This window comes from Mustela lutreola, chromosome 8 (genome assembly GCF_030435805.1).
Source record: "Mustela lutreola isolate mMusLut2 chromosome 8, mMusLut2.pri, whole genome shotgun sequence".
NCBI classification, from domain to species: Eukaryota; Metazoa; Chordata; class Mammalia; order Carnivora; family Mustelidae; genus Mustela; species Mustela lutreola.
This window is the reverse complement of record NC_081297.1, coordinates 69,988,204-70,009,592: the sequence shown is the minus strand read 5'-3', so window position 1 is coordinate 70,009,592 and position 21,389 is coordinate 69,988,204. Positions and strand designations below refer to the sequence as shown.

General features: G+C 39.3%; 1 protein-coding gene across 3 annotated transcripts in view; it reads left to right on the top strand.

Annotated features, from left to right (window-relative positions):
• Positions 1-2,278, top strand: part of TMEM117 (transmembrane protein 117) — a 500,039-nt gene extending 497,761 nt beyond the window's left edge. For all 3 annotated transcript variants that reach the window (XM_059185591.1, XM_059185592.1, XM_059185593.1), the window contains one exon: positions 547-2,278. In XM_059185591.1, coding sequence (XP_059041574.1) covers positions 547-1,193 — 647 coding nt within the window. In that variant the 3' untranslated portion in view covers positions 1,194-2,278. The remainder of the gene's footprint in view (positions 1-546) is intronic.
• Positions 2,279-21,389: the final 19,111 nt, after the last annotated feature.

The window sequence follows — 21,389 nt, the reverse complement described above, 5'->3', positions numbered from 1 at the left end:
AGAATTATTGATCTGAATCACATCAACTAATGGTTTAATCAACAGGTCACCTACAAACAGCAATGTGAATTCAATTGATATATTTGCAGTATTTGCACTGTAAAATGATTTATTTTTTGCCTACACATAATTATAAAACTGTAAGAGATGTTCAATCATATGTTAGACTTGTCTGTGAATGTCATTAGAACTTTGTTTTTAAACATTAACTGAAATGTTCTAGAGAATAATCTATATGGAATCAAATTTGAGTATAGCTGTGGTGCCTATCAAACAAGGAGGCTTAATCTAGTTAGTGTATGTAGCATCAATTATTGACTCTAGGTCCCACAGTCACATTTTCATGTGTCTAGAATACAATCAGGAAATATCTTTTGCCAATTCACTTAATGGCACCATAGCCATCTTGAAAAATTGCTAACAGGCCTAAAACGTTAACAATTTATACTTGTATGCCATTGTCTCCATTTTATTGGAGAAAGCCCTATTGCAATTTTATAGGTCTTTGACTAATATGAAGTATTTCTTTTTCTTTTTTTAATGCAGGTAAATGGTTTAACTATGGAATTATCTTTCTTGTCTTGATTTTGGATCTTAATATGTGGAAGAACCAGATATTTTATAAGCCTCACGAATATGGACAGTACATTGGCCCAGGGCAGAAGATATATACAGTGAAAGACTCAGAAAGTTTAAAGGATTTGAACAGAACCAAACTTTCATGGGAATGGAGGTCCAATCACACTAACCCTCAGACTAATAAGACATATGTTGAGGGAGATATGTTCTTACACAGCAGGTTCATAGGGGCTAGCCTTGATGTCAAGTGTCTAGCTTTTGTTCCAAGTTTGATAGCTTTTGTGTGGTTTGGATTCTTCATTTGGTTCTTTGGACGGTTTCTGAAAAATGAGCAAGGCATGGAGAATCAAGACAAAACTTACACTCGCATGAAAAGAAAATCACCATCAGAACATAGCAAGGACATGGGATTCACTCGAGAAAACACACAGGCCTCAGTGGAAGACCCACTGAATGACCCTCCCTTGGTCTGCATCAGGTCCGACTTCAACGAGATTGTCTACAAGTCTTCCCAGCTCACGTCAGAAAACTTAAGCTCGCACTTGAATGAATCTACCAGTGCAACAGAAGCTGATCCAGACCCAACGACTTCGAAAAGTACACCTACGAACTAGATTCACTTACTTGGAAATAGCACAAAAAGCAACCTTGAGTATAACTTTAAAAAAGTTAGTCTTTCCTTTTGTAAATGTAAAGTTTACGTAGTGTTAGGTGAAGAAACACAAACAATGCCACAACGGTGCTCAACATGCTTTTTCTAGGACTCATTGTTTTCTATTTGTATTATAATACACGTGCCTACTTATATCTAACAGTCCTCTAGAGATTGCTTTTCACAATTGCACAAGCTATTTACTGACTTTACAGCATAGTAGAAGATTAGCTGATTACCCGTGTATCTGATGTTCAACCATAGTGGTGCCTTGAGACAATAAACTGTTTTTAACTGTACCAGAACTGAAGTGTGGAACAGTCCTCAAACCTACTTCACATGGGGTTTTTTGTATACAATTACTTTGATCTACACTTGATGTCTTAGCAGGAAACAGATATAGCCAAGACAGGGCTTAGGAAGTATCTCTTGTTTCCTATTCAGCAGTGGAGTTTGTGACTTTGACAGTGGGATTGCATAGAGGCCTGGTGATTACCTTTGAATTTGTTTTGGCTATCTGCCAAATACAAATACTGATTCAAAATTCAGTACTAGGAGAACGATAATCCAGCATGGGTCACTAGTTGTGAAATGTGGCTTTCTCCAACCAGTAATTGCAATTAGATGATAATACCTAATTATGTTTTCCTAATTAAAGATAAATTGCTACTTGATTAAAAATCCTGCCCTTCACCTATGAGAACAAAGGTTAAGAGGCACAGTTGGGTGAACTCTCAAATTTATTGGCATTTACACAAAGCACTAGAAAACCAAGGAACTAAAGTTTTAATCATGTGAGGGTTGTACAGCCTACTATCTACAATATTTGTACATCTTTCTGTAAATATGGCTCTGGACAAGGAAAATTGAAAAACATATGCCAACCCTGAATAAGGGAACTCCTCTAAAAGTCATGCAGCAGAACCTTGTGAGGTAGAAAAAGATGTGCATGAAACAATCTATTCAGTAGCTTGTTTTGTGTGTGCATTTTTTGTTTTTTTTTTAAGAATTAAACATCATACATTAATAAATACAAATTATATATCAGTAATTATGTGATGTAGTTTTTTGTTTGTAATAAAGGGATTCACTTGTATCTTAGTTTAACAGTGGCTCACAATTTTTTTTTTAACTTGATGCCAGTTGAGTTAAAAAATGGAATATACCCAATGTGCTTTTAATTTTGTTCCATAAATTGTGATTACATGTTCATGAGTGGTTAAGGGGAGAACATTTTAAGGCAAAATTATTTTTCTGTCATATACTGACATAGCTGTGTTTTGTCTCTATGATTTTTAAAATACCTGTTTTGATCTGCTTTTAAGCTTGCAGCATGCTGAATTTAGCATGCATAACAGAAATATGCATTTATCTGTCACTTGAGAGCCAGCTTTAATAAACATTTTCCTACAACTGTTTACTAAGCAATTGGAACCATGCCCCTGCTGTTTCTTTTACCTTTAATAGCCATGCCTGGTGCTGCTTAGAATCATAAATATCTCTGACACTAAAGATGCAGAGCTCAAGCTCAGCATGGTAACCTTTTGACCACACTGTCCCAAGAAACTTACCATGCTATTGCTTATATATGGTAACATTGGGCATTACCAAATTTGCATAGTATAAAACATTCAACTATTTTTTAAAATTTTATTTATTTGACAGAGAGAAAGAGAGCAAGATCACAAGTAGGCAGAGAGGCAGGCAGATGGGCAGGGAAAAGTAGGCTCCCTGCTGAGCAGAGATTCCTCATGTCGGACTCAGTCCCAGGACCCTGAGACCATGACCTGAGCCAAAGGCAGAGGCTTAACCCACTGAGCCACCCAGGTGCCCCAAAACATTCAACTTTTGACTCTAGGACAAGTAAATAATACCACCTAGGACTCTCTCTCTATGTATTTTATTCTTAAAGTCTTGTGGAATGTAGAAGGAAGTATTTAGAAAGCAGGTGTCCATAATCAGTATGCAGTCCTTATAAAAATATTAAAAATTTTTAGGTGGGTATTAAGGAAAAAGTGGTTCAATGATATAATCTAATTAGCAGAAAGTGGGGGAAAAAAACCCTAGAACATTATGCTTTTATGTTTCTAGGGATTGACTAGAAAAGCTGGCTATCAGCTGATATGAAAATATATCATTAAAGTTTCCCTAAGTTTTAGTAAAAAATAGAATAATTTGCAGTAAAGGCATTTTTTTCCAGCAATGGAATTTTAATGGCATTTAATTGCATTTAAACAAGATCCAAATCTTTGATGGCTTCCAGTAGTTATGTATACCAATCTTGACATATTTATCTACCCATGGGCCTCCTTCCTTCTTTTGCTACCTCTTTTGGATAACACGTCACATCAGCACTTATACCAGCTATGGACAAGCAAATAAAATGAAATGAAAGTCAAAACCACATGTACTTATATTTAGTCTTGAATCTTGAGTCATATTCCAACAGACTATGATGCTACAGAGCTTTTTGAATACTAGACCTTTTGGACTATCAAGGGCATTACCGAAAAAAAGTGTAGTAACCCAGGAAATGAAGAGTTAACAAAAGGATTAAAAAATCACTAATCACAGATTCTAAGAAAGCATAACAAATGTGATGCCTTAATTGCACTGATGCTTAAGGACTATAAACAATTACATTTCTACTGTTCAATAATTACAGTATTTTCTTTCAAGCAGTATAGAATTTGCACTAATTTGACACAGTTTTAGTATCCTACATTATAGAGTACTTTATTAGTAGTTTAAATGGAAAATTAAATAAACACTATGAATTTATGCCTGATAATATATGCCTAGACATAAATCTCATCACCACATGCCTGTTTACATTATATAACCATACTTAGTCATTTCATACTCTCCCCATGCTGGCCACTTACATGCTTGCTTATCTTTTAGCACAGCTAAGATCACCAGTGAATCCTATTAGAAATGTTAAGAATTATTTCTTTTGTCCAAAGAGTCAGCCAGGCACAAAATCTCCTTACTTTTATAGCATCAGATTTCACAACAAATAATTCCCACAAGCGCTACTTGTTGACAGGACAATGTCAAAGAAGTTGTGCAACACAGACGCTCAGAGTTGAGGATGGGGAGTCAATACCACTGTCCCATCTCACAACTGGATCCCCTAAGCAATTTTGGTACATTATTTGCCTACCCTGTGGATCCCCAACATAACCCAATATGAAACTTGGGAAAGGTAATGCTAATAAATTACCCTTAGCAGTCTGTCCCTGTCACCTAAGACCTCAGCACCCCATCATTGCTTATCACTGTCTTCACTCTGAACTGATCCCTATTTTAAATTAAAACTCTTGGCTTTGCAGCCACAATCTGGGTATTGTGCTTTTATTGGTTTCTTCCTGCTCAGACTGTGATGGCTCACTACTCTATCCAGCCTGACTTCTTCCAGCTTTGCCCCTCATAATTCAACTCTAACCTATATTAGCTATCCCTGCCATTAAATGGGGAGAGCAGGTCAATCAGTTTTGCAACAGGCAAACTGGCACTTTTTTCATTTATCCAAATTTTTATTTTTAAACATATTTATGTGCATAGGGTTATGATTAATGGGAACTGATATAGATAAGAGAATCAAGGCCATAAACATTTGGCTTACTACCACTGAGACTGGACTAGAACTGAATTATAATCAGAACTAGAGAAGTTTAGATGTGGTATTTATTGCTCACAAGTCACTCTTGTTGAAGCTAAGTGGAAAAAGAGGTACATATTTATAATGGAAAGAGGTTAGGCAGATGGTAGAACATATAATGCAAGCCGCTGCCATGGAGTCTTAGAAATAGAAAATGGCAGTATGAGTGTGAATGGGGTTTAAAACCATGGGCAGAGGATGAAGGCCTATGGATCTTTAGCATAAAGTTATTGTGAGTCCAAAACTCCTACCTAATGGGAGTCCTAACAGGACTCAAGAACAGATGTTCAACATATCTGAGGGGGTTACACAAAAAGGTTGGCTGGTTGATTGGTTTCTCAAACATTCTAGCACTCACATTGCTCTGTGTCTGCCCCAAGGAGAATGGTGAGACCTAGGAGAAGGGACATGGGGCCCATGAAGCAAAGAACAGAGGTAGGTATGGGTGGGGAGGGCAACATGAGAAGACAAGACAAAAACCAACATGTAACATTCATAAAAACTGGAACATCCTTGAGGGAAGAACAAAGGTGGGGGCAAAGTCTTTAAACATTTTATCAGCATATAAAAGCTGACATAAACAAAAGTGTCTTCTAGATGCTATGATAGACATTCTGAACAATTTCAGTGAGAAACAAAATTAGTGTTATTCCTAATTTAATATGTGTAATATACCACAGGTATTATTTTTTAATAGTTTTTTTATTGTTAGTCACCATACAGTACATCATTAGTTTTTGATGTAGTGTCCCATGATTCATTGTTTGTGTATAACACCCAGTGCTCCATGTAATACATATCCTCCTTAATACTCATCACCGGGCTAACCCAATGCAGCACCCTCAACCCCTCTAAAACTCAGTTTGATTCCTGGAATCCATAGTCTCTCATGGTTTCTCTCCCCTTCTGATTTCCCCCCTTCCATTTTCCCCTTCCTTCTCCTAAAGTCCTCCATGCTTCCTTATGTTCAACAAATAAGTGAAACCATATCATAATCATCTTTCTCTGACTTATTTCACATAGGATAATCTCCTCCAGTTCCATCCATGTTGATGCAAATGGTGGGTATTCGACCTTTCTGATGGCTGAGGAATATTCCATTGTATATATGGACCACATTCATCTGTTGAAGAGCACATCAGTTCTTTCCACAGGTAGGATATTGTGGACATAGCTACTATGAACATTGGGTGCATATGGCCCTTCTTTTTAATACATCTTTATCTTTGGGGTGAATACTCAGCAGTGCAATTGCTGAGTCATAGAATAGATCTATTTTTAATATCTTGAGGAACCTTCACACCCTTTTCCAAAGTGGCTGTACAAACTTGCATTACCACCAACAGTATAAGAGGATTCCCCTTTCTCCACAACCTCTACAATGTTTGTTGTTTCTTGTCAATTTTTGCCATTCTAACTGGTGTAAGGTGGTATCTCAATGTGGGTTTGATTTGAATTTCCCTGATGGCTAATAATGTTGAACATTTTTCATGTGTCTCTTAGCCATTTGTATGTCTTCTTTGGAGAAAAGTCTGTTCATGTCTTCTGCCCATTTTTTGACGTGATTATCAGTTTTTTGGGTGTTGAGTTTGAGGAGTTCTTTATGGATCTTGGATATATCAGCCCTAGTGTCATTTGTGAATAGCTTCTCTCATTCTGTGGGTTGCCTCTTTGTTTTGTTGATTGTTTCCTTTGCTGTGCAGAAGCTTTTGATCTTGATGAAGTCCCCAAAATTCATTTCACTTTTGTTTCCTTTGCCTTTGGAGACCTTGAAAGAACTTCTTGAAAGAAGTTGCTGTGGCCAATGTCGAAGAGGTTACTGCCCATGCTCTCCTCTAGGATTTGGATGGATTCCTGTCTCACATTGAGGTCTTTCATCCATTTTGAGTTTATCTCTGTCTATGATGTAAGAGAATGGTCGAGTTTCATTCTTCTATACCTAGCTGTCCAATTTTAAATCCCAACACCATTTATCGAAGAGACTGTCTTTTTTCCACTGGATATTTTTTCCTGCTTTGTTGAAGATTTTTGACCAGAGAATTGAGGGTCCATACTGGGCTCTCTACTCTGTTCTATTGGTCTATGTGTCTGTTTGGGTACCATGTACCAGTACCATGGTGTCTTGGTGATCACAGCTTTGTAATAAATATTGAAATCGGGCAACGTGACGCCCCCAGCTTTGTTTTTCTCTTTCAACATTTCCTTAGCGATTTGGGGTCTTCTCTGGTTCCATATGAATTTTAGGATTGTTTGTTCCAGCATTGCTATGGTACTGAAAGTGTAGATTGCTCTGGGCAGTATAGATATGTTAACAATGTTTATTCTTCTGATCCATGAGCATGGAATACTTTTCCATCTTTTTTGTCTTCTTCGGTTTCTTTCATGAGTGTTCTGTAGTTTCTCAAGTACAGATCCTTTGCCTTTTTGGTTAGGTTTATTCCCAGGTATCTTATGGTTCTTGGTGCTATAGTAAATGGAATCAGTTTTCTAATTTCCCCTTCTATAGTTTCATTGTTAGTATATAAGAAAGCAACTGATTTCTGTGCACTGATTTTGTTTCCTGCCACATTAGTGAATTGCTGTATGAGCTCTAGTAATTTAGGGGTGGAGTCTTTTGGGTTTTCTATATAAAGTATCATGTCATCTGCAAAGAGAGAGAGTTTGATGACGACTTTGCCAATTCGAATACCTTTTATTTCTTTTTGTTTTCTGATTGCTATTGCTAGGATTTCTAGTACTATGTTGAACAATAGTGGTGAGAGTGGGCATCCCGGTTGTGTTCCTGATCTTAAAAGGCTCTCAGCTTTCCCCCATTGAGAATAATATTTGCTGTGGGCTCTTCATAGATGGATTTTATGAAATTGAGGAATGTTCCCTCTACCCCTACACTCTTAAAGAGTTTTAATCTGGAAAGCATGCTGTATTTTGTCAATTGTTCTGCAACAATTGAGAGAACCTTGTGGTTCTTGTCTCTTCTCTTATTTATGTGTTCTATCATATTGATTCATTTGTGAATGTTGAACCTTGCAGCCCAGGGATAAATCCCACCTGGTCGTGTTGAATAATTCTTTTAATATACTGTTGGATCCTATTAGTTAGGATCTTGTTGAGAATTTTGGCATCCATATTCATCAGGGATATTGGTCTGAAATTCCCCTTTTTGATGGGGTCTTTGCCTAATTTTGGGATTAAGATAATGCTGGCCTCATCAAATGAATTTGGAAGTTTTCCTTCTATTTTTTGAAACAGCTTCGGCAGAATAGGTATTATTTTTTCTCTGAATGGTTGGTAGAATTTCACAGGGAATCCATAAGGTCCTGGACTTTTATTTTTTGGGAGGTTGTTTATTACTGCTTTAGTCTCCTTACTGGTTATTGGTCTATTCAGGTTGTCAATTTATTCCTGTGTTAGTCTTGTAGTTTATAGGTTTCCAGGAAGGCATCCATTTCTTCCAGGTTGCTTAATTTACTGGCACATAGTTGTTGATAATAATTCCTAATTATTGTTTCTATTTCCTTGGTGTTAGTCGTGATTTCTCCCCTTTCATTCATAATTTTATTGATTTGGGTCCTTTCTCTTTTCTTTTGGATAAATCTGCCAGTGGTTTATTGATCTTAGTAATTCTTTCAAAGAACAAGCTTCTAGGGATGCCTGTGTGGCTCAGTAGGTTAAGCTGCTGCCTTCAGCTCAGGTCATGATCCCTGGGTCCTGGGATCAAGTTCCACATCGGGATCCTTGCTCATCAGGGAGCCTGCTTCTCTCTCTGCTTCTGCCTGCCACTCTGCCTGCTTGTGCTCTCTCTCTCTCTCTCTCTGATAAATAAATAAATAAAAATCTTCAAAAAAAAAAAAAAAGCAAGCTTCCAGTTTCATTGATCTGCTCTACTGTATTTCTGGTTTCTAATTCATTGGTCTCTTCTGTAATCTTAATTATCTCTCTTCTTCTGCATGGCTTTGGCTTCATTTGTGGCTTTTTCTCCAGTTCTTTAAGGTGTAAAGTTAGTTGATGAATTCAGGATTTTTCTATTTTTTTGAGTGAGGCCTGGATGGCTATGTATTTCCTCCCTAGGACCACCTTTGCCGTATCCCATAGGTTTTGGGACCAATGTGTTTTTGTTCTCATTGGTTTTCATGAATTGTTTAAGTTGTTCTTTGATTTCTTAGTTGGCCCAAACATTCTTAAGCAGGATGGTCTTTAGCTTCCAAGTGTTTGAATTTCTTCCATGTTTTTTCTTGTGATTGAGTTCCAGTTTCAAAGCATTATGGTCTGAGAATATACAGGGAATAATCTCAGTCTTTTGGTATCGGTTGAGACCTGATTTGTGACCCAGTATATGGTCTATTCTGGAGAAAGTTCCATGTGTGTTTGAGAAGAATGACTATTCTGTTGTTTTAGGGTGGAATGATGCAGTGTGTCATTCAAACGTCTTGTTTCTTTGTTAATTTTCTGCTTAGATGATCTGTCTATTGTTGAGAGTGGAGTGTTTAGGTCTCCTACTATCAGCATGTTATTAACAATACTTCTCTTTATTTTGGTTAACAATTGGCTTATGTAGCTGGCTGCTCCCATGCTGGGGGCAGTTATTTATAATTGTTAGATCCTCTTGTTGGATAGACCCTTTAGCTATGATATAATGCCCTTCTGTATCTCTAACTACAGTCTTTGGCTTAAAATCTAATATTTCTGATATGAGAATTGCTACCCCAACTCTCTTTTGAGGTCCACTGGCATGAAAAATTGTTCTTAATCCTTTTACTTTCAGACTGGATGTATCCTTAGGTTCAAAATGAGTCTCTTGCAGACAGAATATGGATGGGTCATGTCTTTTTATCCAATCTGTAACCCTGTGCCATTTAGGTCATTCATGTTTAGAGTGATTACTGAAAGATATGATTTTATTGCCATCATGTTGCTTGTGAAGTCTTTGTTTCTATAAATGTTCTCTGTAAATTTCTGTTCTATATCACTCTTGGGGTCTTTCACCTTTTAAAGGACTCCTCCCCCTCAATATTTCTTGCAGGGCCTGCTTGGTGGTCACATACTCTTTCAGTTTCTACTGGTCTTGGAAGCTTCTTGTCCCTCCATCCATTCTGACTGATAGCCTGCTGGATAAAGTATCCTTGGCTGCATGATCTTCTCATTTAGTACCCTTAATAGGACTTGTCAATCCTTTCTGGCTTGCCAGGTCTCTGCAGACAGGTCTGATGTCATTCTGAGGTTCCTCCCTCTGTATGTAAGAAATCTCTTCCCCCTTGCACTTTCAAGATTGTTTCCTTGGATCTAAGATTTGCAAACTGTGTCATCACATCAGTCTGTTCTCATTGATCTTGGGAGGGGTCCTCTCTGCCTCTTGGACATGAATGCTCGCTTCCTTCCCCAGATTAGGAAAATTCTCAGCTACTATTTGTTCAAATATATCTTCTAGACTTCTCTCTCTCCATAGCCTCATGGATCCCAAGAATTCTGGTTTGCAACCTTTCATTGAGTCACTAATCTCTCTCAGTTTGATTCCTTGGGTTTTAATTTGGTTTTCCCATGCCACCTCAATTTCCTTCTTCTCTATCATCTTATCCTCTATATCACTAATTCGTTCTTCTGCGTCGTTTACACTAGCAGTCAGAGCATCCAGTTTAGACTGTATTTCATTCATAGCATTTACAATTTCAGCCTGATTAGATCTCATTTCTGTCCTTAGAGATTCTATATTGTCATTAATATTGCCTAGATATCACCTTGATAATTGCTACTCTGAAGTCCATTTCTGACATCTTGGTTATATCCATAACCACTCATTCTGTGGCAGAGGCCACAGCCGCTGAATCTTTCCTTTGTTGGGCATTCCTCCTCTTAATCATTCTGTTGAGGGATGGTTAAGGGAAGGTAAAGAATCCAAATTATTGATGGCAACCCAAGCATGATGCACTTGTTTTATAGGGGCCTTAGGGTTGTTGGCCTCTTGTTCTTCCAGCCTGTCCTCTAGGGGATGGGCCTGCCATGTTGTTACTCAGGCAACCCTATTTGGGCATTTTGTCCTGCTCCGTGAGGGGGGCGGGGGGAATGGGCTCAGTGAAAACCGGTTTGGGGGGTTTTTGTTTTCTGGTGGCTTTCCCAGGCAGCTTTCCACTTCTCTTCCTAGAGTCAGAGCAGAAGTGACCATTTGCAAACCTCTGTCTCAGAACAGAGAGATCACTGTTTGTTCTTCACTGAGCTCCCCAGGCCACAATGTCTCCACTTCTGTCTGTGCTACTGAAACTGCAGCATCCTGGGTTGTGTGTCTCATGGCAGGACTCCCAGCCCTCGCTTCCAGGTCTGGGCACATCTTTGTCCTTTGTGCTTCTAAAACTGCAAGCTGCCAGTTTGCACGTGTGCCCCCTAGCTCCAGGTTTCAGCCTTGAGGGGCTGCCCTAAAGTACTTTCCCCACTGCTATTAGTCTGCGAGTCTGTGCCCAGTCCCCAATGTGGGAGGCTTTTGTGGTCTGGCACAGGATCCTGGAGGCTCCCTCCCTCTTCTGTTATCTTCTGATATCTGCCTGCAGAATCATGGTTCCCTGCTTCATACCCCAAGACCACCGCTGGAGATATTCTGTTTGTAGAGATCCAAATATATCTCCTTATACCTCAGGCTGATTTTGTGGGTGTTCAGGATGGTCTGGTAGATATCCAACTCAATTTAGGGGACCATCTCAATCCCAGGACCCTGGGATCATGACCTGAACTAAAGGCAGACGATTAATGGCTGAGCCACCCAGGTGCCCCTAAATTATCACATTTAATTCTCACATTAACCACTGAAGGTAAATATGGTTAATTTTACTTAACAGATGAGAAAAACTAAGTTGCAGATAGGTTTATTAATTTGTCCATGGTCAAAAGGCTGGCAAATAGACTTAAGATTTGAACTTAGGGTGCCTGGGTGGCTCAGTGGGTTAAGCCGCTGCCTTCAGCTCAGGTCATGATCTCAGGGTCCTGGGATCGAGTCCCGCATCGGGTTCTCTGCTCCGCGGGGAGCCTGCTTCCTCCTCTCTCCCTCTCTGCCTGCCTCTTTGCCTACTTGTGATCTCTCTGTGTCAAATGAATAAATAAAATCTTTAAAAAAAAAAAGATTTGAACTTAGATTTATTTAATTCCAAAGCCCCATTAATTCCCATTATAATCTTCATTAAGATCCATTCAAACTATAGTATCCCTTTCAAACAGGATCTTTTGGTGAGGATGATCTGAAGAACATTGTAAAACTGTTCAGATGCTTGATTTCTAGTAACTCTTATCTCTCAAGAATATGAGCCAAATAATTTCTAACAGGTGTCTGGATGGAATTTACAAGTTATATCTTATGACTGAAACAGATAAGGTTGAATTAAATGACAGAGCATTCAGTTCATTGCCAAGTGTTCTGATTTAAACTACATTTATAAACCCACAACACAGATTTTTCCTGACACAATTTCTAGCATTGGAATTGGTTTATTTCATGACTTCACTTTTCCTGGGGGAGGGGAAAGAACTGATCTCTTTTGAACACACCCCAGGTAAATGTCAAGGTGGGGGATAGGTAAGAATATTCAAACAAGGAAAAAAATGATTCGTTAATGGATAGATTGATTTTTAAAGCATAATTTGAATAGGGGCTCTAGAAATGACTATATTTTGAAGAAACCATCCAAATTTTATTATTTTTTAAAAACCATCATCAAGGTGAGCAAACTGTATTGTGATAGGACAAGCACTGATTCTGTAAACATGTCCCTTGAACACTATAAACCTTAGTTTCTTATCCTCCAAACAGTAATACGTCACAGAGTTTTGAAGAGGGTGAACTAAAACTCTATGTGGAAGAATTATTAAAACTGTAGTGATTTGTGCAGATCTGAGGTAATATCACAGGTGTGGACACCCATCCCCTCAGTGTCCACCTTTCAAAGGAACCTACTTGGTTTGCCTTCAGCATCAGCTCTGAGCTGATGCTACCATTGAACACGGTTAGGCTATTTGCTCCCAATTTTCTCTCTTCTGAGCTCTACAAACTACAATGTTAACACATTTCACTTTTAACAGGAGTTCAGATTCCTTAGTTTAAAGCAAGTGGCTAAGTTGTCTGAAATCAATGGTGGTAATCCCTTGGAGATGCTGGGCCAAACTTTTTCCTCAAGGTTTTCTCTGCTCTAGCGTTCTTAAATTATTTCTTTCCTTTTATATTGCTTTGGCAGCTTCTCTTATCGGGACTCTCTCATTGTGCCAGTAATCCACCACCTTTCAAAAATCCTGAAGTGTCTTCAGCATTTCAAAGAAAGCCGACAGGCACACCTGAGCCCTGCACTTCTAGATCTTCCCAGCTGTATTTGGATGCAGTCAAGAAAGCCACTTTTAAATCAGGGTGTCACTCCAGTCTTGACTTTTAGGAAGAACCTACCTTCCTATACCATGGAATCCAGGCAACACCTCAGCCATATCATGGTCATTTCAACAATGACATATTAAAACAGTATTGTGGTTTTCCATTCAGAGTAGAGACTAATTTGCTTTGAATACCTTATTTTATCTGGATAGTCCAGGTGACTTCAACCTAACCACACAGGAAAATGTTTGCACTAAAAAATAGTCACTCTTGACTGAACCAAAATGTGTAAGGTGAGACAAAGAGCAATAATCAATTCAGGAAAGATAACTCTAACAATCACTATTCATATTTTATAATGATTAAATTACTATAAAATTGCCTTTGAACAAATTAAAATGTTCTTGAATTTGAAGAGCAATATTTAGAGTTTTCAATATGCCAGAAAACTGGGAGATTCTGTCAATTGCATATCCAGTGGTCTCTTTCCGGTGGCGACAGACTGTATCCACTTTGTGTCTCATCAGTCTACTCTCCTGTCATTATTACTGCCATGAAGAAATCTCCTCATCTCTTCCCAGGATAACTGCAGTGTGGTCTTAACTGATCTTCCTGACTTTCACCTGTATCCAATGCAATCCATTTTCTATATTTTTATCAGAACAGTCTCTCTAGGGTCTAAATCTGAACGTGTAACTTTCAGTTACCACTTATTGCTCACCAGTGGTGTTTTATTTTTTTGTTTAAAGATTTTATTTATTTATTTGAGAGAGAGAGGGAGAGCATGAGTAGGGTGAGGGGTGGAGGGAGAAGTAGACTCCCAACTGATCAGGGAGCCTGATGGACATGGGGCTTGATCCTGGGACCCTGGGACGATGACCTGAGCCGAAGGCAGATGTTTAATCAAATGAGCCACCCAGGCGTCCCTCACCAGTATTTGTAATAATATTGTCTACTACTTCAAATTCCCAGTAGCTTTACAATAAAATTTCTTTACTTGCTCATGTTGCAATTAAATTGGGCATCCCTTGGGTGGCTTTCCATACAGTAACTTGAGCTTTCAGACATATTCCATTTAAGTGGGACCTTGACTCTGGGATCTTGGTCTTCTGTATATCCAGCTGGCTGATGAGAAAGGAAAGAAGGTGAGGAAGATCCTATAGGAAGTTTTAGGAACATATATGGAAGTGACATATATCACTTTTGCATTCTCCTGGGCAAAATTCTGTTGCAGGGTCTAATTGCAAATGATGGCAGAAAATGTCATTCAGCTCTGTGCACATAAAGGACAGGGAACAATTTGGGGAATTTCTAGTCAGGGAAGTATTTACAAAATATATACCTAATCAGGTCTCACACCTGGAAGTTCCAGCTCAGTGGTTTGAGGGTGGAACTAAAGCTGAGCTGAGTTTTGATTCTTCTTGGCGATTTCCTAACAAACATCAATCCTGATAAAATTCTGAATCCTGTCTCATACTTAAGACCCTCTGACTTTTTTTCTGCTTTTTTTCCCCCATGTCCAATGGGTCTAATCACCAAGCCATGTTTAACTACTCACTGCTCTTCTAATGAGCTACTACACCATTTCACTCTGCTTTTGCTGATGTCTTCTGTTCTGAATCCCCCTTTTCTGCCATGATCCCCAGGATAAACTCAAGTAGCACCTCTTTTAATAAGTCTTTCTTCACGTTCCACAGTAGAACTCACTGCTCCTCTACTGTGTGCCTATATGACCTACATTTTATCTATTCTCGTATCTTTAACATTCTATTCCTCTATATATTTACATGTCTGTATCTTTTATTAGACAACAATGTCCTTGATTCTGCCTATAAGGACAACTTGAGGTTGTGAGAGGAATTATACATTAATTGCATCATACTTTCTAACTCAATAAAATTTAAATGAATATGTATATAAAGAGTGAGCCAATGTATTTAGAATTGTCTCATTTATGTAGCATGACATGCTCAAATTCTCTGATCTCTGCCATGATGAACATTGTAGGGGAATGCCCTGTGACAAATCGGTTAAGTTAGGTAGGAAACAGGATCATAACTTACATTCTGTATGGGGAATGAGGAAAATATTAATCGGGGTTCTCCACAGGGTCAGAACCAATAGGATGTGTAGATACAGATATAGGAGATGCAAATATATATAGATATAGATGAAGGTTTATTATGAGGAACTGTCTCATGAGATAATGGAGGCAAAGAAGTTCCACATCTGTCCTCTGCAAACTATAAACTCAGGAAATTCAGTCTTAGTCTGAAGGCCTAGAAACCAAGGGAGCCAATGATATAAATGACAATCCAAGGACTGAAGAAAATGACATTTCCCAGCTCAACAGTGAGGCAGGGGAAAAAGGACCAAATTCCACCTTCCTTTGCCTTTTGTCCTTTTCAGGCCTTCAGTGGATCGGATGATACACAATCATATTGGGAGGGCAGTCTATTTTACTGAGCTCACTAATTCCCATGCAAATCTCGTGCAGAAACAAGCTCCCCAAGACATACACAGATATACTGTTTAATCTGGATACCCATAGCCCACTCAAGTTGAAATATAATACTAACCATTGACAAGGGGTATGGATAGAAAATTTTTTAAAAATCTCATTAAAAAGAAAGGCCACAATCGAGCCAGAAAAAATGTATCCAAATTCTTCCTCAAGTATGAGAGTCTCAAGACAGGTACTAAGAGCCAAACCAGCACAAAGCATGAGAGATAATTTTAAGAGAGGAGCAAATCAGAGTGGCAGCTGGAAGTCCACCAGTCTCATTCCTGAGAAGGGATGTTATATCCTTGCCCAACTGTTCAGCTACTTCTACTATATATTTGCATTGACTGGGTAGACAGTTACATAATCACGGATTGTGTATCCTGAGATACCAGACTTTCAGGAAAAAAAAATACTACTTCATTCTACATAATTTTGTGAGGTTGCAGCTCTACGAGGGACGACTCCAAGTGCTCAGTGAATCCACAGGCAAGACTGAACAGAGTGAAGAGAGATGATGCAACTGCTTTGCAAGATTTTACGTGTTTTCTGAAAGCCAAAATTGGAAAATAAACACAAGTCAGGAACTCTAAAATTCAAATACTGTGATTATAGCTGTACTTCTGTAACTTGTATCTCTGCATTCCTTAGAAGCCTATTTACACATTGAAAACATCAATTATTCCTCCCATTTGAACTACATAGTTCTTGTAATCAATTGCTTTGAGTCAATGTTTAGAATTATTCATGAAAGAGTTATATTTTAATGGCATTTGATGAGAACCAGCAGCAGCATCCATTAATTTGATTAGTTTTGTATGGGCTGAAAGAGAAAGCTGGCACACAGCCCTAAGTGAATCAATAGTGTGGGATCTAAGTGTGAGTATCCAAGCCAGCTTCACCAGCCTGGAATCCAGCACAGAATGGTGACTGAGGGGGAGGGCAAAAATGAGGGAAGACATGTCTCTTGTCCTCTCCACCTCCTTGCCTGTTTGTCATCAGTCAATCTTACCTCAAGGCAGTCTAGTAAGCTATTTTCCCACTCCTCCCACCCTCAGCCCTACTCTCTGCTGATCCTTTCTGAAGGGAAGAACAGAGACATCTTTTTTTTTTTTTTTTTTTTGAAACCTAAGTTTTTAAATATTCATCACAGCCCAAGCCCCAAAACAGAGTAATAAATCTGGACATTGAGGAAACCAGGAACCAGGGCCAAAGATTTAATTTCTCTGTATGGTTCATCCACTTGAAAAGGTCAAGGAATAGCTGTCCAAGAAGGAAGAAAATGCTCTTTATCCAAGTGATCCAGTGGGAGGAGTGGGGTGGGGGAGATAGCAGACACTGCTGAGCTGTCAAGGTACTATCATGGTTCCAGAGGAACCTGATGAATTTGAAGCAATAAACATTCCTAGGGGAGGCCCAAAGGAGGAGCACAGTGACAGCCGAGCTGAGGAATTGAGGAATTTGTATTTTGTGGGCCACTGGGCCTCCATTTAAGTAGTGCGGGATTCAGGGCAGGATCCCAATAGAGAAGGACTGCAGACAAGAGACCAAGGTGTATTGTAGCCCCGCCCACCAGACACACCATATGGGGCAAAGTAACAGGTAAATACCCACCAAACTCCACAAACAGGAACAAATCTTACTACTAAGAGACTTTGCTGGATTTTGGTAGAGGTCACTGGTGACTAAACAAAGCTGAACCTACAGATATAATAATGTTCTTATGTTCCCCCCAGGCCCCCCAAAAAGAAAAGAATTGAAATAATGACAGAAAACAATGCCTTGCTAAGGCAGGAAAGATAGCATTTGCTTTTACAACAGGATACTTTCAAAAAACAAAACAAAACAAAAGCAAGCACAGAAATCATTTCAGTACTTCCCATAACATAATTAAATGGTTATTTGTGTGAACATATGTTTAAAGTATATTTCTTTCTCTAGTTCTATAGGCTCACTCCTATCTCTCTGCTCCTCCTCTCAGATGGGAGAGGTGGCCAGACGTCTGACTGTTGACCACAATGAGGACTCTGTATTTTCTTCCAAATATAATGAGAAACTTCTGAAGAATTTTAAGTAGGAAATGGTACCATTAGATATAGTGTATTTCTAAAAAAAAAAAAAAATCACTGACCAAAAAAAATAGATGTCAAGACCACATCAATACAGTAAGATAATTAAATCAATTTAGCTTTGACTTTGGTGTCTTTAGGTCCCCTCTCCACAACTGGACAAAATTACTCACCATTTGCTTGAATGAGGATGACACACAAAACAGGCCCTGTTTCAACTGGGGTTTTAGTTTTGTGTGCTCACTGGAGGTAATAGGGAAATGGTGGCAAATGTGGGTGGGGCCATCCAATACAAGGACCTCAGTAAAGGCTTCTATAACTCAGATCTTTGTGTGGACTGAAAGATTATCTGCAAATCTGCAGATATCAATTCATATAATGAAGTGAAATAGGTACTGTTCTTTAAAAGTTAACCTAAGCCTAGATATAAGGAAATAGGTATGTCTGGGTTTACATATACAGTTGACATATAAAAAGTAGAAAGGTATTCCTGTGTTTCAGTTCCAGATCTGGGCCACTGCCTTAAAACAAAACAAACAAAACAAAACAAAAACTTACTTCCGTAAATATTTATTAAAAAAAAAAACAAATCAGCAACAATACCAACAATACCAAAAAGTACCAATACTTCATGACTTGTGGTGAATGTGAGTGTGAAGATGTGCTTCCCAGATCACCTGCGAAGGACCTGCTGCCCAGCCGCAGGGGACATAGTCAGAGGTCACCTCCAGCTCTCAGCACCTCAGAGTCAACCTCAGCTACAAAAAGCTAAACTGCCCAGGGACACACCTTTCTTGGAGCAACACAAACACATTATGTTCTATCTTAATCAGGAAAGAGTATCGAAAACCATTTATATTCACATGGATCAAACAAAAATATTTGTTTATAGTGTTTTCCAGGAGTATCTTTATATCAAAACACAGTCCAAAGAAATCCAGATCATCTGGGCATCCTACAGAATGTAACACTTATTCATTTTATCAATGAAACTGTGTTTATAGGGGCCAAGGAGCAAGAAATGGCTAGCATACAGAAGATCTTGGTAAGAAATATGTGTCCCATAGGGTAGGATATGGGCGCTGAAAAAATTCAGAGGCTCGACATAGTCATACATTGTCGGACTCCGGTAGGTTTTGTGGGCCGACAGGCACGAGGAGAGCGTCCGGGCCAGCCGGTAGCTCCCCTTGGGGCTGAGCGGGATGGCGAGTGTCGCGAGTCCAGGCGCATTAACGAACCACACCAGACTCGGGGGATCTGTCGAAGCAGGATCTCACTTTATTGAGTGGGGTTGCAGCTTATATTGGGTAGGGGATGGGAAATGAGGTCAGCGGGGAGAGAGCCTATGGCGTTTGGTTACGTAGTCAGTAACTGGGTAGGGTGTGTTGGGCAAGAGGAGGAAATATCAGAGATAGGCGGAACCGAAACCGCCACGTTGGCGCCAATACTGCCACGGTGGCGCCTTTTCTAGCCGGAAGAGAAGGCAGGCCAGCGCCATCTTTGCTGTGCCCAACAATACATTTTTTAGGGATCCATTGGCTAAGAACATACTGAAACTTCCCCTCCAAATTAATGTATCTTGCACAACCTACCATAGAAAAGGGAAACATGATGATGAACTGGCTACATTCCACATATAAGTATGCAGCTCCTGGCCATATAGCAGGCAATTAAAAGGATCCAAGCCTAGAACAGTAGAGGACTCTGTAGCAGGTCCAACAGGAGGGGCAAGCAATTCTGCCACCATGTGGACCATAATAAAGACCCTATAGTATTATTGAAGGTATCAGTGGTGAGAAAAGATACTGAGTGGAGTTTGTGACATGCCCCACTGAGAGGATCTTAACCCAAGCCCCTTTGTTTCTGGAGCAAGACTACGCCCTCTGCAGCAGAGAATTATACTGTTTTTTGTTTGTTTGTTTTTGTTTTTGTTTTTTTTTTATTAAATTGATTTATTTATTTTCAGAAAAAACAGTATTCCTTATTTTTTCACCACACCCAGTGCTCCATGCAATCCGTGCCCTCTATAATAACCACCACCTGTTACCCCGACCTCCCACCCCCCCACCACTTCAAACCCCTCAGATTGTTTTTCAGAGTCTATAGTCTCTCATGATTCACCTCCCCTTCCAATTTACCCCAACTCCCTTTTCCTCTCTAACACCCCTTGTTCTCCATGATATTTGTTATGCTCCACAAATAAGTGAAACCATATGATAATTAACTCTCTCTGCTTGACTTATTTCACTAAGCATAATCTCTTCCAGTCCCGTCCATGTTGCTACAAAAGTTGGGTATTCATCCTTTCTGATGGAGGCATAATACTCTTTGAAAAACAGCCCCTGACATGATACTAGTCCCTGGCAGAGATGGGTCACCTCACTGTGCTGTGCCACATGACCATGTAACTCAATTGCTCCTTATGGGCTGGGTGCTGTCAATCCCAGTCATAAGGACAGGCAGGTCGAGGAATAGTTCATTGTTAGATTAAAGTGGTACATCTTGTATCAAGCATAAGTAGGACCAGAGAGCACACATAAGCTACATGATTAGGTAGGCCAGATCTCCCCATGACATCTACTATGGACTGAATGGACTAAAACTATGTTGAAGCCTAACCTCCGTTATGATGGTACGCCTATGTTGAAGCATAACCTCCGTTATGATGGGGATTTGTGGAGGTGATTAAAATGAAGTTTATATGGGATTTGGGGAATGGAGCCCCTATGAGGGAATATGCGCCTTTATGAGATAAAAATTCCAGAGCTCCATTTCTCTGCCATCTGAAGATCTTAAGAGAAGAACTAGAAACTAACCCTCACCACATATCAGATATGCTGGCACCTTGTTCTTAGACCTCCTGGCCTCCAGAAATGTGAGAAATAAATATTTGTTGCTGAAGCTAACCAGTCTACGTTTGCTTGTTATAGCAGCCTGTACTAAGATAGTATCCATCTCTACTATAATAGTATACATCCTCTTACTCATACCTTTGAACATATAGCAGATACCAAATGAATGAGTAATAGAGAAGGAAAAACAACAAAATAAGCTTGGTTTATGGATGGCTTGGCTTGGTATATGAGTATCAGCTGAAAGTGGACAGCAACTCTACTATGGCTCATTCAGGGATGGCCTTAAAAACATCGGAAAGAGAAATTCTTCCTAATGGTCAGTGCTTTGGTTGGTTTACCTGGTTATATACCTTGTGTGGAAAGAAAAGTCACGCAAGGTTGGAATATATATGGACTTACAGATTGCGGCAAGTAGCCTGGTAGGCTAGACAGAGGTTGTAGGGCATATGAATGTACATGAGGGGCATGAACACAAAGTGTGAAGGTCTTTGTGTCATGTCCATGCTCATTACACAAGAGGAATTAACTAGGTAGACAAAATGACTCAGCAGTTGATGTCAGTCTCTACCACTGGACGCTCTAGGCAAAACAACAACAACAACAAAAATACGACATATTCTGCCTTTGCTTTCTATGTTCTTGTGTTTCTGTTTTCAGGGAATTGCTGAGGCTGATGAGTCATCATGGCCAAAAAATTAAGTAGGAATATACAAGAACAGGCAGGCTGAATTG